At 40.1% G+C, this 19,960-nt stretch overlaps 2 protein-coding genes across 6 annotated transcripts in view; both read right to left on the reverse strand.

The window, feature by feature from the left end:
* The window catches only part of LOC110984185 (tight junction protein 1-like), a 65,150-nt gene extending 59,171 nt beyond the window's left edge, over positions 1-5,979 (reverse strand). For 2 of the 3 annotated variants that reach the window (XM_022244095.2, XM_022244091.2), the window contains exon 1: positions 5,837-5,979. The gene's annotated coding sequence lies outside the window, so the exon portion shown is untranslated. Of the gene's footprint in view, positions 1-5,262; positions 5,795-5,836 lie in introns of those variants that run through there. The other variant, XM_022244093.2, reaches the window with a different exon arrangement.
* Positions 5,980-8,630: 2,651 nt separating this feature from the next.
* On the reverse strand, positions 8,631-19,959 carry LOC110984189 (uncharacterized). 3 transcript variants are annotated; one of them, XM_022244111.2, is made up of 3 exons: positions 19,878-19,959; positions 15,021-15,264; positions 8,631-12,994 (listed from the first exon to the last, which is right to left on the reverse strand). In XM_022244111.2, the coding sequence occupies exons 2-3, from the start codon at positions 15,229-15,231 to the stop codon at positions 12,381-12,383; spliced, it is 825 nt and encodes a 274-aa protein (XP_022099803.2). In that variant the 5' UTR covers positions 15,232-15,264; positions 19,878-19,959; the 3' UTR covers positions 8,631-12,380. The 3 variants fall into 3 exon arrangements, with proteins under 3 accessions (XP_022099803.2, XP_022099804.2, XP_022099802.2); XM_022244112.2 differs by lacking the exon at positions 19,878-19,959 and adding an exon at positions 19,793-19,868; XM_022244110.2 differs by lacking the exon at positions 19,878-19,959 and adding an exon at positions 19,540-19,868.
* Position 19,960: the final 1 nt, after the last annotated feature.

Genomic DNA, 19,960 nt, shown 5'->3' on the forward strand with positions numbered 1-19,960 from the left:
AATCACCAGCAACCAGCACTGACCAAGTTGTATACACGCATACTGCACATAGTTACATACATGTACATGTAATTCCAAACAAACCTTCTGATGTGGCCTTTCACACAAATTAGCATTCCTAGGTTTTTTTTCCCCAAAAGCTGCTGAGGGGGTTTTTTTCCTTGAAAAATTCTTCAACCGTGCAACTTCATAATGCGTTAATACATGCATGTCAACAGCAGGTATAAAAGAATTCCTCAATGTGCGTACACCGCAACATGTCCTCCACGAAAAAAATAAAGAAAATAGTGCGTACCCACGTACATGTACGTACGGGGCATGTCATCCAGCAGCAAGTGGTTAAAGGTGATTACTGGTACAGTAACTGTAAGGTTTATTCCTTTTGAAGGAGTGGTCTGATTCTGAACCAAATCATGACTCCTGTTTGGAATTATGTACGGTCAATTAAAAAAGGGACTCACATACCTTGAACATAGAACAAGTTTACATCTGCGCTTCGTGCTGCTGATGCTTGCATAGTGCACACACCTATCAAGTGAGTGCTGTGCTATAGCAAATGTACACTACATGTACAATTGTCCATGAACTCCCGGGTAGTGAGAAGGTAAAATGCAGAGAAAGAGCGAGAAATTCCCAAGGCCATGGGCCCTTTTTTCAATAGGGTCACAACCTTATCGCTCTCTCTGGCAAGTGGCCCAAATAGCCAAGAACTGACCCCTTACTGGCTGGAACTATTCATGCAGAGTCCAACACACATGTACTAACGGCAGGTGCCCTTGATGACTCAAAAGTTAGCATTTCATTTTATCCCCTAAACCAAGAATCATTTGCCATCGAGAGAAATACATGTACATGTAAGACACTGACAGCAGTGTGCAACCTTTTATGCTTGGAAGTTTTAGCTTCTTTGTACATGTAAAAAGTACATGTACCTGTAGCATACAGTGTACATACATCCCCTTATCTTTCCTTTGGTGAAATTGCTCACTGAACCACTTCCTTACATACATCTGTACATGCCACATGTACATGTATTTGCGTAGATGTACATGTACACACGACTACATGTACATGTACCTGCTACAATGTACATCATGTACTACGGGACAGAGACATGGGGTTGTGTAACAATACACATGCACAATACACACATATTTGAAACAAACTTTTACAAATTTACATATTACATTATTTGAGTAGGTTTGATCTTCCAGATTAATCTTCCAAACAAAATACTTGTATTTTCAGTAAGTTGTAAACCTACATGGTACATGTACACAGAATGTACACGTTAATTGCTGATTCAAAATTACACATATGTATGTACCGGCAAATCTAAGTCATTTGTTTTCTGACCTCAGTTCATTAGAATGTTCAGAATGTAATTCTTGTTTCAAAGCGCATCTAACCATATGTTCTCATGCGACCTTGGGCAGTGCAAAATTTCAAGGTGCAGTTGTGTCAAGTAGGGCATTCCAGTTAATTAGAATCACAAAAAGGTAATCGACCACATTCTCCAGATCAATAAAGCTGTCTCTAATTTGACAGTGACACGTTCATTAACCACCTGACGTGTATGCCATGATGCATATCAACACTCTCTGTCACTGGAGAGGACAAAAATAAAGCAATTTCACTGCATCAACTTACATCTTCAGGCCTCATGTAATCTTGCGAGTGATTTTGTTCCTCATTTAACTAACTGATAAAAATACTACTTTGTAAATGAAATGTCACCTGCCTGGCACCCTTTCATTTTCACAAGTCAACATAGAGTTCCACATGTACTTTAAAACAGTTACATGTATTAAGACTAGATGGGCAGCTGTAGTACAGTTGACTTTATTTTCATTACATTTAATTCATTTCATTACAGACATTAGTGTGGAGTAGTGAACATAAATGGAGAGTTTGCACACTAGTATGCATGCATACATGTACTCATACACTGTGCTATAAACCAAAACAAATCCAAATACACACTTTTACACAATTATTCCTAACAGTACTGCACATTTTAAAAGCCAAGAAAGATAAGGATTCAATTTAACATTGAAATGTGGAACTTGAATTTCACACTTGCAAGTACATGTACGAACATAAGTGTACATGTACATGTGTACATGTATGTAACTAAGCAACGAGTACTCCTCCTTCACATACACGTGTTTGTATATGTACACTGTACATGGTACATGCTGTATACACTACTTTGGCTTGCTTTTACTTTTAAACAGGTACACAAATCAAAATGGTTGGCCACAGCATTCCATTTCGTCAACCTGTCCTATATACCATGCACACAGTCCAGAACTCCTAGACAATATCTCAAATCCCCTTGGGTGACGATACAACCAATGATTGTGATTTGACAGTTCAGAGCTGTCCAAAGGCCGGAGAAAAGGTTGATGAACAAAAAGGCTTTTCTGGCGGAGGGAACTCGTCCAGCTCTTTGCAAACTCCATGGGGAAACCTTCCCCGTGCCCTTTGTATTAAATACCGTACATGTACATGTAGCGATACCCTCCCAAATTTTTAGAGCCCCATTTATGCAGTGCTCATTTGAGTTTTGAGTGAACATTTTTGGTCATATTCTGCTACTGTACTGATATTGCACAATGAATAAACTACTGGCAATATACAATAAACTACTGGCAATATACCATAACTATGCTAAGTGTCTTGCAGTGGATCTCGCAGTTTTTGTGTTGGAATCTGCTGGTCTTTATGTGAAAAACATTTCTTTTAAATGTTAAATATACTTAGTACGGTACATGTGGCTGGTGTATATACAGTGTACAATGTACCGGTATGGTATCAAGTGTACATGTACAAGCACCGGCAGCTGTACCAGTATGCTACTAGTACCTGTAGAAAACACAAATACATTTACATGTATCAGTATATGGCAAAGTATATGTACGGTATGTACCCGAGAAAAAGACCAGGCTCACGGATAATCATGTTAAATCTTCAAGTAAACGTAAACCCTTGATCCTGATTTGTCTTTCTATGGCCACCCTATGATCTATCTTATCTACCTTACATTTATATCATGGTCCATGACTTTGCCTTCATCACTTATTAATGTGCTATACCATAGGTAAGCATGTTCAATCATGTTCAATCTGTGTGGTGTCAAGGTTTTAATCAACATACCATTTTAAAAAGAAATGAAGACAAGTATTGAGAAAATACATGTACAGAGTACAAACAACTAGCAAACTGCAAGAGAATCGACACAACACATGGTACATGTATGTGCAGTACATGTACCTCGTATATGTACACCACAAACTCTTGGGGACTTTACAAAGTAAAGTTTTTGGGGTAATTAAAAAGAATTAACCAAGGTGCATGTATACAGTTACCTCCAGATAGGCCTACATTACAAATATAACATTTGAATATGTGTTGAGAATTCCTTCTAGAAAAAGGGGTAACATATGTAACTTACATACACTGTAACATCCTTGCTAAGTGCACAATTATTTCAAAAAAACATTTAACAGAAACAACAGATTTATGAAACTTCACACCCTCATTCTGAAAATGAGCATTCCTAGGGAAGGCAACTGCACTGCTGTCTGAATGAACATGCACTATGCACAAGAGAAAGTCTGCAAATTCTCAAGGATTACCAGCTCACCCAAAAATAACACCACACAATCATGACAATGCCAGGGGGTATTATGCAATGACCCCGAAGTAAAATCCTGGACATAACAGGGCAGTTTCTGAGGCACCTAAGGGCATGAATCAATTGCCAGACCTCCTGCAAAATGTTTACAATCCCCCATGAGAAAAAATCATAATGGTTCACTAATCAGTGAGATTAATCTCACACACTAGTTGCCAATAATAAGTCCAAAGAGGAAAATAAATAGGGGTGAAATATTGCTTCTATACCGTGCAAAGGTAGGTGTGCATTATAAGACCGCTGACCGAAAATTGGTAATGCTTCAGCTGGCCACGCAATAGCATCCACATGTACTGTACATACGTAGGTAAATGTATTTGCCTACACAACACTTGAGAATTTTATTCATGTCAGTTCCCAGTACTGACACATACTGGTTCTTTCACACAACTAACAAAAGACTATCAATCCGTTTGGTGAACATGTGTTGGACAGTGTAACATGTAACAAGTAACAAGGAGTGCAGGTAGGTGTGTTCTGAGCATTTCAGTAGTCGAGATAAAGTCATAAAACAAAACAAACCACAAGCAGAAATGTTTCATTTACAAACGGGAAGGATTTTTTTCCCCTGAAATATACTGTTCACAGAGTATTAACACGAGTCTGTATCATAAATGTAACTTCTGTAGACAAAAAAAGATGTGTCCATGTGAAATAATGTGTAATCTTCCTTAGTTGCTACCACCTAATACATATTTTTAATCCTATGGCATTTTGCCAGAAACCGGAGTTCTTAATCCTCCCAAATCCAACATTGATTGGAGTAGTAGTACAGTTTTGTTTTGTGCCTGTGTGCTTGTTAATTCCATAGTTTTCTGTATTTTTCACTGTGCTCTGTAATAAAGATGTTACATTCTATTTATAATTAAGAGGATATCGGTATGAAACTGGCTGAGATTATGAATATGAACAACACCAATAATTTCAAGTCACATGTAGCCCACTTGAAAATAATTTCATAAAACTCAGCAATTATCCCTTTCAGGGAGATGGTCATTAATAAAGTTTTAAGTGAACACCACCACTGGATAGACTAGTACATGTCTTATATAGCCAAACATTTAACTGTTACTGTAAACAGTGATGTGCATGTGGCAAAAATGAAGTACCGATACCGTACTTGGGTCAATTAAGCCCCACTTCATCTTATGACAAATGTTTGGAATACAAAAACCTGGGATGCCTCTATTCGTTTGGGTAAGAGTTCCACATACGGACATCACTAATTTTCTTCTACAGTAGTTTATCAGCCATCATAGAGTCATAACATGTCCTAAAATGTCATATTTAGAACTGAAAATGTTGAACCATTCAAGCCTAGGCCCATGTACTTATAAAACACAATTTTTCAGACCAGCCCCAGTTTGAGTGATGTCCAGATGTCAAGTGATGTCCAGATATAGAACTCTTTCCCTTGTTTGTTTCAATCAGTTAAATGTCTTAAAACTTGTGTGACCTGGGCAGTCTCGGGCCTCAGCTGCTTACATAACATTCACAACAAATTTCCAGTGTTTTGAATCATTCTTTACGCGAAGCGAAAGAAATTAATGTTTATTTCTTACCGTTTCTCTTAGTTGAAGGACAGTCTCTCTCATAATAGGAATGTCCCATGTAAAAGTAAGCTAAAGCTTGAGCCAAGGATTGGTCAAAAGTCATTGACACTTCCTCTAAGGACCTTAGTAAGGTAGAGTCCACGGAGCAGCCGATTGTCATGCACTGTCATGTCGTTTCCCTCGGCCAAATAACACTCCCATGCGGCATCCTAGCCTCAGATATACTCCCAGATTTACGTTTAATATGAACCATCTATGAAATTATCACTGCTCCGTGCATACAGACATGACGGATAGGTTTTCCTGATCGTGTGATCCTAAAACTAGTCATGCCAAGAATACCATACCGATGACACACAATGGGCCGTGCCGCGTAAAGCGTACGCTCCTTCAGTTTACATGTACAGTGTACGTAGCCTACGTCACCCTCCCAAAACAATTTTGCATCCAGTCTCCCTCCAAAACAAAAAAAATCAATCAGACACATTCAAAGCCTCGTGCACCAAAATATACGGCCAAAGGTACCACTATAATGTGAACTCAAAAAAATACTTGCGATCAAACACTTTGGACTGAAACTCACCGTTTCGTTTCTGGGTGTACATGATCATCATTACGCTGACGCCATGATACCACAACGCAAATTAAAGGTGAATCGCCATCTACCGTTAGCTTATGCAAATAATAGTTCAAAAGGACTGTTCGTTTTTAAGCATGGGGTATTTTGTGTTTAATTTGTATGGTGGAATTTAATTTGCGTGTTTATGATAGAAACAATCACATGCGTAGTTCACTAATTATTTTTGGTGTTTTATCATGGCTTCACGGTCCGATGACTGTCACTTAAACACTGAACTATTGTTTTCCCCGTCTATCCGTCACCTATGCGTTCACCCTTTACCCTGTTGTTTAAATGGAACATCCCTACCTGTGACAAACAGCATTCCTCTTGTTCTTCGTGACCACTGGAGCATACCCGGGTTCTTTTGTGCTCGGAGAATACGTACATACGAGCATAAATTTTGTCATGAAAGTGCGGGGAGATCGAACTGAATTTTTTTGGACGATGTGCATGAAACGCAGGAGACGCGACTTGCAGTAATATGATTGTAGACTTTTTTAAATATAAAGTTATCGTAACTAACAAAGATGGATTTTTCCCGATGGGGGCGTGTACATTACAATATGCAAGTAGGTTACAAGTGAAGCGTGATTAATTTGATAGGCATGAAGGTTGTGTTATGATTAACTATGACGATTTATTACCACAATGGGAAGTTGGCACGTAGGTGTATACATGCATCAAATAAACAAAAAAGTAAAAATTTGTAAAATAATTCATATTACAGGCTAGGCGTATTATTGGATTATTAAAATATAATCAATATTTGCAAAATACATTGCTGTAAATCACCATAAGCATGTAGAACAATACATGTGTATGATGTTATTGCGTAAAACGTCCTTTAATATCACTTTTTAAAGCACATAATCTTCTCAACAATCATTTTTATTGAAGCTCAAAGCAGGTTCTGAACTTGTTTTTCGCAGTGACAATGAAAGACTGACTGGAATGCCCTCTGAAGCGTTCGTTCAAAATAGGATTACCATCTTGTTTAATGCCTACACGAGACCTTTACAGTGTAGTAATCAAGAGCAGGCAAAACTCAAGACAAGTTTGCGAAAGGTACTTGGCCAGAAGACGATGGTCATCCCACGTTAGTTAACTCCCCCCCCCATTCCCAACTTTTTCTGTGAGCATATACATGTATTACGTGGACAGTTTTCGAAATAAGTGATACAATCAAACGAAACGTTTTTATAAGTTCCAGAAATTTACCAAATATTTGACAAACACAGTGTATTCCTATTCCGCTACTCGTAGCATTGCCAATTTCAGCTCGGTATCGGCCCCTCTGTATAGCGGGCCGGTCCTGCACCCCTCGGTTGTTTTCGCAGTGTGTACAAAGACTCGTCGGTTGGTGACAAACTGACATGGAACAACTCAAGGACACCGTGAATCAATTATATGTTGTCGGAAATAATTTGTTGAAAGACTTCCTGGTACAATCGTCGGGCTCGTTACGAATGCCAATCAATTATTTTCCTGTTACTGAGTTCCATCTTATAGGAAAGGTAACCATGGAGTACAGATTTTTCAGAGATAAACAAACTGTTTCCTTTGTTTATTTTGCAAATAAATGAGGAACAGACAAAGGAAAAAATCTTTGTCTTTTTTTTTTCATTTGAAAACGAAAAGATGAAAAAGTTGTTTTTCATTTTCAAAACGTACATGGAAGAAGTGATTTTTTGTTTTTAGTGGAAAACAAATAAATGTGGAAATGTGTCGCGACACTTTTTGAAAAATGAAAATTATTTCAATTTTGCATTTGGAACTGAAACGGATTCATCTTTATAGCCCGCTAACTTAATAAAAATAATTATTGCTGAAATAGAGGGTTACGAACATGGGCGTCAATCCTGGGGGTGGGGGTATAGGTCCTCCCACTTTCTGAGGTGGGGGATGGGCTATTAATGCATCCACTTTCACGTGATGAGAAAAAAAATTAATGCAGATTTTGAAGAATTTTCAGGATTTCCAAACCACTAATGGTTGCAATATCACTAACAAGGGAAAGCAATTTTTAAAAGCCATAAATATACCATTCTGATGTAAGATTCTGCATTATTGTAACCCGTTACTTATGTACATCTTTATCATGAACATCACCCCCTATATAATGTATATGGGTTACAATTCTGTAATTTATAATTTTCTTAGTATATTGTACTTTTTTGTATATTGATTTTAACAAAACTTTCATTAACCTGATTGGTCAAAACCCAGCGGACGTATGCATAAGGCACCTAAAGGTAGAAGGGACATCCTACTCCTAAACATGACGCGGATTCGGATTAAAATAAAAAACAATTTATCGTCCGCAACATGACGTTTATCATCTTTTTCGTTTATAAATTGATAAAAGGAAAATAAAGTTTTTTTTCGATTGTTTTCTTTTTCAAATTGGAAAAAAACGACTTTTTTTCAATTATCAGGTTTTCGTCTTCAAATCAAGAAGTGAATGAACGAAACGTAAACGGACCGGGAACCACGTAACAGTCACGTAGTCGCAAAGTTCATTTGTAGAGGGCGCTGGTCTACCCCAAAAGTGCGACGAGTACGCCGATACAGTCGCTTGCTACGTTATTTTACTGCAGCTTCGGCATTCTACGTCCAAAATAATACACTATTTACAGGTTTTGAGCAACAGTACATTCTGTGTCGAGTTCCACTGACTGATTCTCAATATCCAAGCAACACTATTTTTGACATTTCTTACAGTATTTCCGCCAAATAAAGCAGTGTAAACTCAAGGTAGTGTAAAATACTTTATTAGGAAGTGATCAATACAAACACAAATCACGATATGCAAAAATACTGTATAGAAAACATACAACATTGCTCCCAATACGAAGATAAAATTTGCTGATCGTTCGACATCTTGAGAGCTGTAAATGCTTGAAAAGTGACCAATGGAATGTTAACATATCAAGTATACACCTGTTTTCAAAGCTTAAAAGCTACCAAATTCAACCTGCAGCTTTGTACAGTCCTATTCTTTCACTGAGTTTCCCAGGGTACATTTTCCATAAAAAATAATGTGATAAGAATTTCTTCCAGGCTACAGTTGAAATGGCATGCCCCCAAAGAAATCTCAACAGGAAAAAGACAAATGTTTAAACTTGATTTGACATGATTATGTGAGGGAATGAAGTACATTTTCCACAAAATAACATTAAAAGTGTCACTGACAAATGATTTTTTTCTCAAACTAACATCTGCAATCTCTTCTGGAAGCAAATCGTAATTCAGAGACTTACAGTAAATTCTTTAATTAACACGGGTTTCTTTAAATTGGAGCAAATATCCCCCTATGTAACACTTTAAAATGTGGCAATTATAATAAAAGTTTCAATTTAATACTTAAGAAAGGTGTCAAAAGAGCAAATCCGAATGAGGCACAAAGTACTCTGGTTCAGTGGTGTAGCTAGGATTTTATTGGGGGCACAGGGGGCGCCAGCACCTTATGGGGGGGGCATCAGCTTTCAGTAGTGTGTTTTTTTTGGGGGGCAAGCTTATGTTAGCCTACTTCAATATCCATTCATTGGTTTCTTGAGTGGGGGGCACCAGGAATTTATTGGGGGGGGCACATACCCCCATAATATACATTAAATGTGACAAACATGTCAAAATTGCATGAAAGCAGGAAGTAACATCTTGGAGGGGTAAAACAATTTCCAAACTACTGATGAAAAGTCAAACACAAAATTCAAAAGATACTTCTCAAATTTACACTTGGAACTTGACATTTAGAGGAGAAACTGCGACAAATTTTGAGGCTATGAACTGCAACAAAATTTTAAACATTTCCATTTTAAAACCTCACAAAAAAAATCGCACTTACTGATTAAATGGCCATTTCATACAACTCGTATGTGGTTACCCTGTGTAACTATATTTGTAGATGGCGTTTGACACCATCTGATAAATACAACACAATGAAGGTGTGACACAAACGAGGTGATATGTACAAATTGAAAAATCAAGGAGAAACAAACGTTGAATTTCACCAATTAATCTTCCATCAATTAACACAAATTTTAAAGGACAATTTAAGTACACGAAAACCCTTATAAAAGTTTCGACATAACTCAAAAATGCCATGAAACAAAACATTTTTTTCCAGAAAAGAAACTGGAATTCAACTCCACATGTACTTACAAAAGAAGCATGAGAACCATTGTTACTGATAAGAATGTACACATGTAATTTGCAAATGAATGATCACGGTACCAAAAATTTTGATACCTCAAAGCATGTGACATTCAAATAAGAAAAACTGGTCTAGTAAAAAAAACAACGAAAATACACAATTTGAAAAAGATACGTCGAGTGACTTTGGGCAGTATTCTAGTTTAACAAGTTGACTGCTAACTATGAGACTATTTGTATGGTCATACCAGAATTTGCACTAATGTGTATATTTGTGGTAAAATGGGCTTTGAATTGTAGTAAGAATGCAATGGCAATACTGTAAGCCTTAGAAATTAATTGTTGGCAGATTGTAGACCAGTATTGGTCAAGATTGTGTTGAATTTCTCACAGAGTGTTTTACTGTCAAATAACACGGGAAATATGCAAAGGTGAAAATTTAATTTCTCCATCAGATGTGTTTTACTTTTCAAGTAGTATTGAGGAAAAAAATCACACAATAAATTATGATTATTGGAAAAATGTGTACCACTGCCAAGGCGTGTGTTGTCACTGGCAGTCAACATGTTAAAGCAAACCCTTCATGTAAGACTGACAAGTACATCCAGATGTTGCATAGAGCTTATAACTCTCGATTATCTGTGCATAGTTTTTCAAAAAATCGTTCACTATTAGAAAAGAGTACAAAAAAAGTGGAAACTTTTAACCGGTGAACAAAAAGAAACAGTGACATGAACTTCAGCCAGCAAGCCACAGTCTCATATCTACTCATCTGACTGCATGTCTGTGTTTGAATCTGAAAAACAAGAAGTTTACGCAAGTGTGCAGTCCTCATGCAGAATAACTGAAATTTTTATACAGTTGGTCAATTTGGGAGGAGTTATCAGCGGCTAGTTCACACTAGAGGTGCAAGTATGGAGCATACACACATGCGCAGATGGATAAGGGTAAATGAATCTCTGTGACTGTAGAAAACGGGTATGGAAACCACTCCTTTGAAATTGACTTCAGCCTTGGAAGAAAACTATGCACTGACCGCCCAAACTACAAACCTGTAAAACAGTGGAAACAGTACCGATTTCCAGAGTTTGGGAAAATTGCTTTGAAAAAGATTAAAGACTACCTATTGCATGTAAAAAATTATGAAACACTGCTGTTAGGCCCCACCCACATTGCGTGTACAAGTACCAAGCTACTTAGCCAGCGATATCATGTGCGTTTATGCCACTGCTCATAGATGTGTATTACCTCTGCAGGCTACTGTCAAATAATTCACAGGCAGCCTTGTCGACTGATACACAACATCAGTTTCTGCCACGAACTCCAGTATATGCACAGGTGCACTATTCTCACATGGACATGCTTTAGCTTTGTGCACATTCTGTTAAAAATTGGAAAAGTGCAGTTTGCATCATTTGTACTGATATGGCTGATGGAAAACTGTCAACAAATTCTCTTTATTATTAAACAAAAAAGTATTTAACCTTGGCCAAATTGTGTGGTGTCTGAGCAACCCGATGATGTGGTCACTGATCTTGGACCTTATGTACGGCTGATGAAGACATGGCCATGAGAGAAAGCGGAACGCATCGCACCCTTCAACTTATTGCACGTACTGTAGAGAAAATTAAGGTTATCGCACAATTTACTCCCAAACATGGGGTGATCAGTCAGTGAAAATGTCTGCACATTTGTCTGGATGTTGTCTTCAGTTGCTATGTGTTACCATGCAGCACTCTGAACTCAAAGAACCATTCAGTTTCAAGATGATAGTTATGGGAAATAGATACAAAAATGTTAGAATTTCTCTGAATATTGTTTTTTAACTATATGTATATGACAGCAACTTTGAGGTAAATTGGAATATATTGATGAAATACCTACATGTACAGTTGAATCAAATCATGGCTGGCCTCAACCACACTACGTAAGAATATTCAAGGCACTTTTGTATGAAGGATTAAAAAAAAGTTTCCATGCTTTTAATCAATGGGGCCTGTCCAATATTGAATAATGTATCTACAGTCACCCTGAAGAGTTGTAGACAGCATAGTAATGCAGTGTTACAAAGGACATGTAAGCATGCACTGTCTTGGAAGGTGCAGCTTATGTGGCTCAAGAGCACATAATGTACAAAGTCATTATTATACTTAAGAAAAAAACGGGGGCTCGCTGATGTCCAGTGAGGTGCTTTCAGGATGTACCTGAATGTGAAACAAAGCAGTTGTTTGCAGCCTTGGTGAAATTCTGAAAAGTTTTGGAATCCTCTCCCTGCTAAAATAGTACTTCCATTTCCAGAATTTTTTTCAGATGTTACTCGAAAGTAGTTTTAGAATAAGTCCGGTTTTTTCTCTTACAGAGTCTTTGAATGGACACGCTGGTGCTTTACCAGGTAGGAGTTGCGCGTAAAGGCCATCCCGCAGATGTTGCATGGAAACGGTAGGACGTCCATGTGTGTCTCCTCATGGCATCTGAGGTTGTACTCAGTCTTGAACGTGCGGGGGCAGTACTGGCAGCCAAAGGGCTTGTCGGTGTTGTGCACTTTCATGTGCTGCCTGAGGTATACGGCTGCGCTGAACGTTTTGCCGCACTCATTACAGCTGAAGGGCTTGTGGGACTGCTGGTGCTGCAGGTAGGGCTTCTCGGTCGAGAAGGTTTCACCACAATCCGAGCACGAATACTTAGGATTGTCGATGGATACCTCAGTGTGCCGTTGCTGGTGCCGTTTGAGATTCCAGAGAAACGTGAAAACCCGCCCGCACTCATAACATACATACTCTCCTCTGCCACTTTTCTTTTTCCTGGCTGGGGGCTTCTTGGCACCACCCCCTTTGGGCGGGTTGCTTGCTTTTCCTGTTTTCTGGCTGAGAAGTGTGGTCAGGGCCTTCTTTTTTATTTTGGCGGACACTTGGAGATTGGAGGCATTTTTTGAGTGTGCAATGGCCTTGGTTCTGGTCTGTCTTTGGCCTAGTGTTTGACAAGACAAATCAGTGCAATTCCAAGATGCAATATCAAAATTAGTCATATCTGTTCATCCAACAGCGTATTTAGCGTCAATTACAGGATGAAGTAACAAGAAGACAATGAATAAACGTTCAGTTTTAAAGGTGGGAGGAAAACCAGCATAAATATTCCAGGGAAACCCACAGAATCAGGCAGGGGCTGAAAACCCAGTGCTAAACTAAGTGGGATTTGAACTCGACCCGCAGAGGTGGAAGGTGAGGAAAGAATCACTACACCAACCTGACTCTCCTACATTACATATGAAATACTCTGAAAAGTGGGAATACTTTTGAAAAAGTTCAGCTCAAGACTTGAAAATTCAGGACAATGCAGAGAAATGACTGGAGCGGTACCACAGACCATTATGACAGGTTAAATGAGTGCTGAGTTTGCAAAATACCGAGGACCACTGCCATGGATGTAAGGTGCACATGCTCACACATCTGTACTGAACAAATCTGCAGATGCTGTACAAATACATGTATGTAGTGTGTTGGCTGCACCAAACTCTGTGATATGCCTGCATGTGAACCAGCTGGCGCTTATTGGATGCTTTTTTTTTTACAGGGCCTCATGAGAGTAGCCACGCATACAGCATCTTCCAAGTTTTCACACAGCATCCATAAAGCAGGCTTTGAGGCCAGGCCTTGGTCAATGCCTTGTTTGGTTGGAGATCACTATGCACTCTCCTCTCTATGGCAGTCCCTTGAATTCACTTCTTGGCAACTTCCCAGGAGTCATGGGTTGAAATTGAAACCTAGGTTGATATTGTTGAGGCAAGTTTGCTTCTTCCTCTTTCTCAACTCTAGCTCATCAGCCCTCTAAATAACGCGGCAGGTAGTTGATTAATACCCACCATGTCTATACTCTCCAAATATCCAGCCCCTGGTTTTGCCATACCCAAATGGATTCAGCCAACAATTTCTTAACACGGGACTTATGGGTCGGTATTTTGCCAAATCTGGGAGATTTTAGAGGTTAGAATTGCTTCCTGGCCAAAAAATTCCCAGAATGAAATCTTTTCGACCCTGACAACCCTTAATTCTCCAACTGGTGAATAACTGAGGATTGTAAAGGGACTAAGGGTTAATTAGTCAGGCTGGCGTAGAGGTTCTTTCCTTGCCTGCTACTTCTGTAGTCCAGATTCAAATCTCGGCTCGGTCTACATGTGAGTTACGTTTCACTCCCTACCTAATTCCATGGGTTTTACCCAAAATACTCCTTTGGGGTTTTCCACCAACCTCTAATTCTGTAACTGCTTCTCCCTGTTTCCTTGCTACATGTTCTTCAGGCTTGCGAGCTACAGTGCCTAGGGCACTTTTGAGGAATCCTTAGTGTCATTACCAGAAATGATTAATAATAATTATTCTAACATAAACCACCCCAGTAAGTTTCTCAGATTGCTTATTTGATGTCCCACATTCAAAAGGCTGCATTCCAAGTAATCCCTTTTTTGCAGGTCTGCAAGATTGTTGCTTGTGTCTTGACTTCATGATTCCTGGCAGTGGTGTAGCTAGATTTCACTGGGGGAGGGCACAAGGGGGCACCTGCATCTTATGGGGAGGGACCAGCTCTCAGTGTATGGCTTTTCTGGGGCAAGTTTTTGTTAGCCTTGTCAAATACTCATTCATCTTGTTTTTTGGGGGGGGGGCCACAGGGAATTTGTGGGGGAGGGAGGGCATGTCTCCCCCAGCTACGCCACTGATTCCTGGCTACACGGTCTATGGGTTTCTAGATTCAGACTAATATCCTTGAACTAAAATGTTACGAAAAGGCAGAAACCACCTACACAGGGCTGATTAGTCCCTCTGTTGGTAAAGCGCTTGCGTGAGTGGGGGAGGGAAGGGTCACACGTTCAAATCCCACTCAAGTCATTAACTTTGATCATCTTTATAACTATCATGAGAGCATCAAATCAGTTTGCCCATTCTGTTTATTTGAGGAAGTTAGTCTCCTGACGGATCTAGTTCTTTTCAAAATACACATGTACCTTTTCTTGATGAAGAACCTCTTGCTTGTCTTTTCCGGTTGGTTGGCGGCCAGCGACAGACTGCCACACCAGCAGTCCTTGCACAACCGTAACAGTAACTCGGCTTGTATGGCTCTTCGCTGTCAAGGTCGCTGCCTCCACTGTTGGCAAGAAGCCATTCCCTCTGCAGTCTCTCAATAGTTGCCTCCACATCTTCAAATTCGTCCATCATCTCTTAAAACCCACAAGAGCTTACCGTCAATTCCTAAATGAATTTAAAAAAAAAACCTGATCAAAATCACTCAAGATGGGGGTGGAAGAGTAAATGGGTGAGTTTTGAGCATGGAAGTACAAGTACACGCACAAATTCAAGGCAGCACCTTGGACAGTGGTGTGTATCTGTGCACACAAATGGAATGGATGGGGATGACCAAAATTGTCGCCCTGGAAAGGGAGAGGAACATTCTCAGGAGGTTGGAAAAATTGAAAGTTATTTCAAAATCTGCATTTTAGGCTTCTGACCACCATAACATGCACGCATGATCAAAGGACCTATCGCTTCCCCCCGTAAAAAACATTTACACAAAACTGTACACATCATAACCTCTCCCCTCTGTAAAAGCAATCCCTGCATTCACACCCAGAGCTTGTGTACTGGTGCACTACCTAGGGTGGTCAAAGTTAATCTGGTAATCGAATGTAATAACAGTGGCATTGGTACTGCCAGCTTGCTCTGTGGTGTTACAATCATCAGGCCAGACATCCCATCATGCTGCATCCGAGGTTCATTCGGGGGGTCACAACCATGGCTATATGGGTTAATAAAACAGGCAGCTGCAGTGTGGCCTGACCTTTGATGAGGACTTTGGAGACTTTGGGTCAAGGGAGAACAGTAAATGAGGGGAGCACTTCTAACGGCCACTGTGGCAGAAACAGTGCTAAGAGGTTCAGGGCCTATTTCTGGCACCTAGCTGCCATGAGAAGCAAAACCCGAGAACAGCAATTTCAATCAAGAATCTGAAAAAAAAATGTAAATTCTAGACCCTGTCCCAGTGGTCCAACAATGACAGCATGAAGGACAAAATGGAATCCAAACAGATAATTGGTCATGATGAATTGAATCCACCTGCTGGACCTTCGTTCAACCAAGTGACTCTATGCACACACACACACACATGGGTACACCACCTAATCCTGACATGCACCACAGCACCACCCGGTCACTGCACTGACCTGAGATGAATTAAAGTCTGTTGACTTGGCAAAGTCTATGACATGACAAAGGGTCTAAATGAACTAATTCACTCCCCATGATGAACTACACATATGGATGTCTGTGTTGAGACCGTGCATTCCCAAGGAGCTAACAGGCAACTTTCATTACGGAACCTCTTCCATGTTCTGCAATCCACTTAATGATCAAACACTGAGACCAGGCCTCACCTCACACATGAGATTATTCAGGTCAATGATGAAACACTTGACACAGTATCGTGCATGCTTATGATGTGAACCACTGCAGAACACAGCATGTACATGTACTTGGGATCCACTGCATGCTACACAGTACACACAGCCAATGTCTGGGTCAGACAGTTGGTCATTAGCCATAATATGCAATGGGGTAATGACCACCTCAGAATTGCAAGGAAAAGAAACTCAGGCTGCATCTGAATCTGTTGTCTAGAGCTAGGTTTAGGTCTTCACTCCGTTGGAAATACACGGAGATGCAAAGACAGTAGACCTTGCCGTAGCTCCGGAAGCCCATTTCGGACATGGCTTCAGATGGTCCTATCACATCACCCCAGCCAAGAGATCACTGGCAATACTGTACATTGCTTTCTGATACAAAAGACAAACTAAATTTGAAAGGAGAATTAACCTTTCATAGCTACAGATGCACTGTCAGACAAAGTAAGATTTACTGTAATGCCCATGGAGTTCGAACAAAAAGAGGGCCACGTGACTCTGAGTCAACCCTCATGTAATAAAAGAAAACCACAGGCCCTGTCCCTGATGCAGTTGATTAATTCAGGGAGTTGATGATCCTCAGCTCGGCATCATCTCTTTGAAGTTTACTTCTGGATAGTCGTTTTCTGTTCATTCTCTAATGCACTATGGATAGGGCTGTGGGAAGTGGGGATGTCCAAGGCAAATCTGGATAGACAACATTGAAGAATGGACAGGATAGGAGACATAGTGTCTCATGGGACTTGCAGAAAATCGAGCTGGCTAGAACCACTTGTCACCTTAATGGTTGTTTGGCTGTAGAGTTTCATGAGAATGACAATGATGAACCACTTCAATATGGTACATGTGCTACACAGAGTACACTGATTTGACGAGGTGTTTCAAATAACATTAAGACTCAGTCAAGAGAACCAACAAGGTAACATAAAGACTCCGTCAAGAGGACCAACAAGGTAATATTGTGATTTTATTTATCAGGTGCCATTGTTTCTACATGGGCTCAGGAACGAATGACCCCAAATTGAACACAATCCCACACATGGCTATCAACATGTTCTATCTACTGCAGCATATCCTCATTTGAATGGAAAAGAATGCTTGGCCACAAATGAAACATGTACATATGGATATGCACATGTACATATATGATGTACATGTAGATGAAATGCAACAAGAAAACCTTACTCTAACTTGTGAGAGAGCTGACTGTGGATCTACATGGGAATAAATTCTTTCTGGTCACTCAGAAACTCTAGTTCCATGCAGTGAAACCAGATGGCAGTAAGTGACGAGTTGATTACAGAGAGGGTTAGGTATGCTGGCTGCTTCCACTACACAGGCTTTAAATGTTACCATCAACGAGAGAGGACTGCCACAAAGCCATCAAAGTGGCGAAGGGTGACCACTCAGCATGGTTGCACATCACAATGCAATCCCTGCTAACCCACCTCTACCTGTAATTTAGAGGTAAACTGATAGTACTCCATGGTATACTCTAGGTAAAGTTGACATAACCTCCAATGAATCCACCATAGACACGATTGCCAGTCATGACAGTGACAATCACGCCCTCTGCAGCGGTGATCAACAATAAACCATCAAACAGGATTCATTGATAATGACGCTGAACTCAGGGAATCAGAACTATGAGAAATCAGGATTATCAACTACCCCTGAATGTTATATTCATTGATACACCTGATTCTTGGAGTTTCATATTTGCTGTAGTGTGCTGCTTCTGGATCCCATATACATGTAGCTGCCTACTGTCCAGGAAGCAGTGACCTGATGCTCTTGAAACTGACAAAATTGGATTGCTGAACATTTTCAGCCTGCTCCGTTGGCTTTCGTATTCATATGAGAGGAATTAAGCCCATGGATGCCGACATGGGATCAAGTGGTCACTGGTCATATGTGACCAGCTGATGACATCAAGCTCACAAGAATGGCCTGAACAGTGTTGCTGGCATTAGCCTAGAGTTCTTCTCATCATGAGCTTAAAACCAGGCAGAAACCTCAATATGTACATCGTGCAATCAATGCAGCAAATATGTCTCAAGCTGAAGCACCCCCAATCAGTTGAAAAGAGCTGCGCTGGTTGGGAGTATTCATTTTGTTGATAGTGATGTGACTGCACTGCTTGCGTTTCCTAATTGTTTGTGAACCAGCAGTGTGCAGTTAACGCTAAAGGAGCCTCTATTGCTAAGGAAATAGCGCCCTCTCTTGGTCTAGCTCGAGGCCCATAATATGTGCAAATGACGATCACCACACATCACTCCAGGTCTATGGAGACCCAATCTAAGTGGCTGGCTTCAGCCTTCAGGGTCTACAACAATGGGCTCCAGTTTATCTCAACTTCAGAAGGAAAGACATCTTAGCAATCTTTCTTGAAGGTGTTGGAAACTGCACAAAACCCATAAAGTTCCCAGTTCTCTAAAACACAAAGCATAACCTTAGCAAATCAGATTCCTTAGCCACTGTCCTTGTTTTCTCAACGGGATACCAGCAAAGACTGTCCCTCTGAGCTCTGAAACCTAGAAACACTGGATCTCAATGCTGGAGTCATTCATAAGCACACGATGCAATAAATTTTTCACTCATAAAGACTCGCATTAAGCCTATCCATTTTCGACAATGCACAGTACATGTATATATAACACTTGACAAATGAAAACTGCTGGAGATGACATAAAACTGCATCAGCTGTGACATTCACTGTTTGACAGCCACTGCTTCAAATATTCTCTTTAATGAATTATTGGCAACACTATTACAGAATTAAACAAGTGTGTCACATGTTTCTGTTCAGTTTTACACAAGAAGAAACTTTGATAACACCCTCTTACACAAGACAATTAAGTTCCAGCCTCTACCTTTAGTTGGGGTTTATTGCTCACAGACAAGCAATTTTTAAAAAAAAAAGTTACACGCACAAATTTAACAAAATTAATCCATTATCCAGACTAAACTTGAAGTACTTTATTAAGCCCAGGGCTACATTAAACCGAGGACTCAAGAAATTGTCCCACTTATGGCAGTCTTGCACATTTTGCACAATTTCTTTGCATACCAAATTGGGCATCCTTCGCCAATCACGAAAGCTGTTCTGAGTCTATGTTTTATAGCTCTATGGTGCACTCCGTCACGTTCAGAAATGCACACAGGATGTCATAGCCTTGCACTTTTATTTATCATTAATGCCTGGTTAAATGACGTTTCAGGTCAAGACAACCATAACAACGGAAGCAGCACTAGGCCTATCACCAACAGCAGCTTCCTATCGACAGGAAACTTAGATGTTCAACACCCCAATGAAATCATACACAAACAAGATCCTCCCCTGATCCAATGATCTCCAGACTTCACAAGTGCACACGCTACCTGTAGCCCGCGTGTCAACGTACGTACCTGCAAACGTAACGCCGCAGAAATGCAACCCCAACGACCGGAGCTAGCTTCCAAAGGATCCGAGGTACAGCGTTTATAAAGAG

This window comes from Acanthaster planci, linkage group LG08 (genome assembly GCF_054643075.1).
Source record: "Acanthaster planci isolate LZ-2023a linkage group LG08, COTS_SCS, whole genome shotgun sequence".
Lineage (NCBI taxonomy): Eukaryota > Metazoa > Echinodermata > Asteroidea > Valvatida > Acanthasteridae > Acanthaster > Acanthaster planci.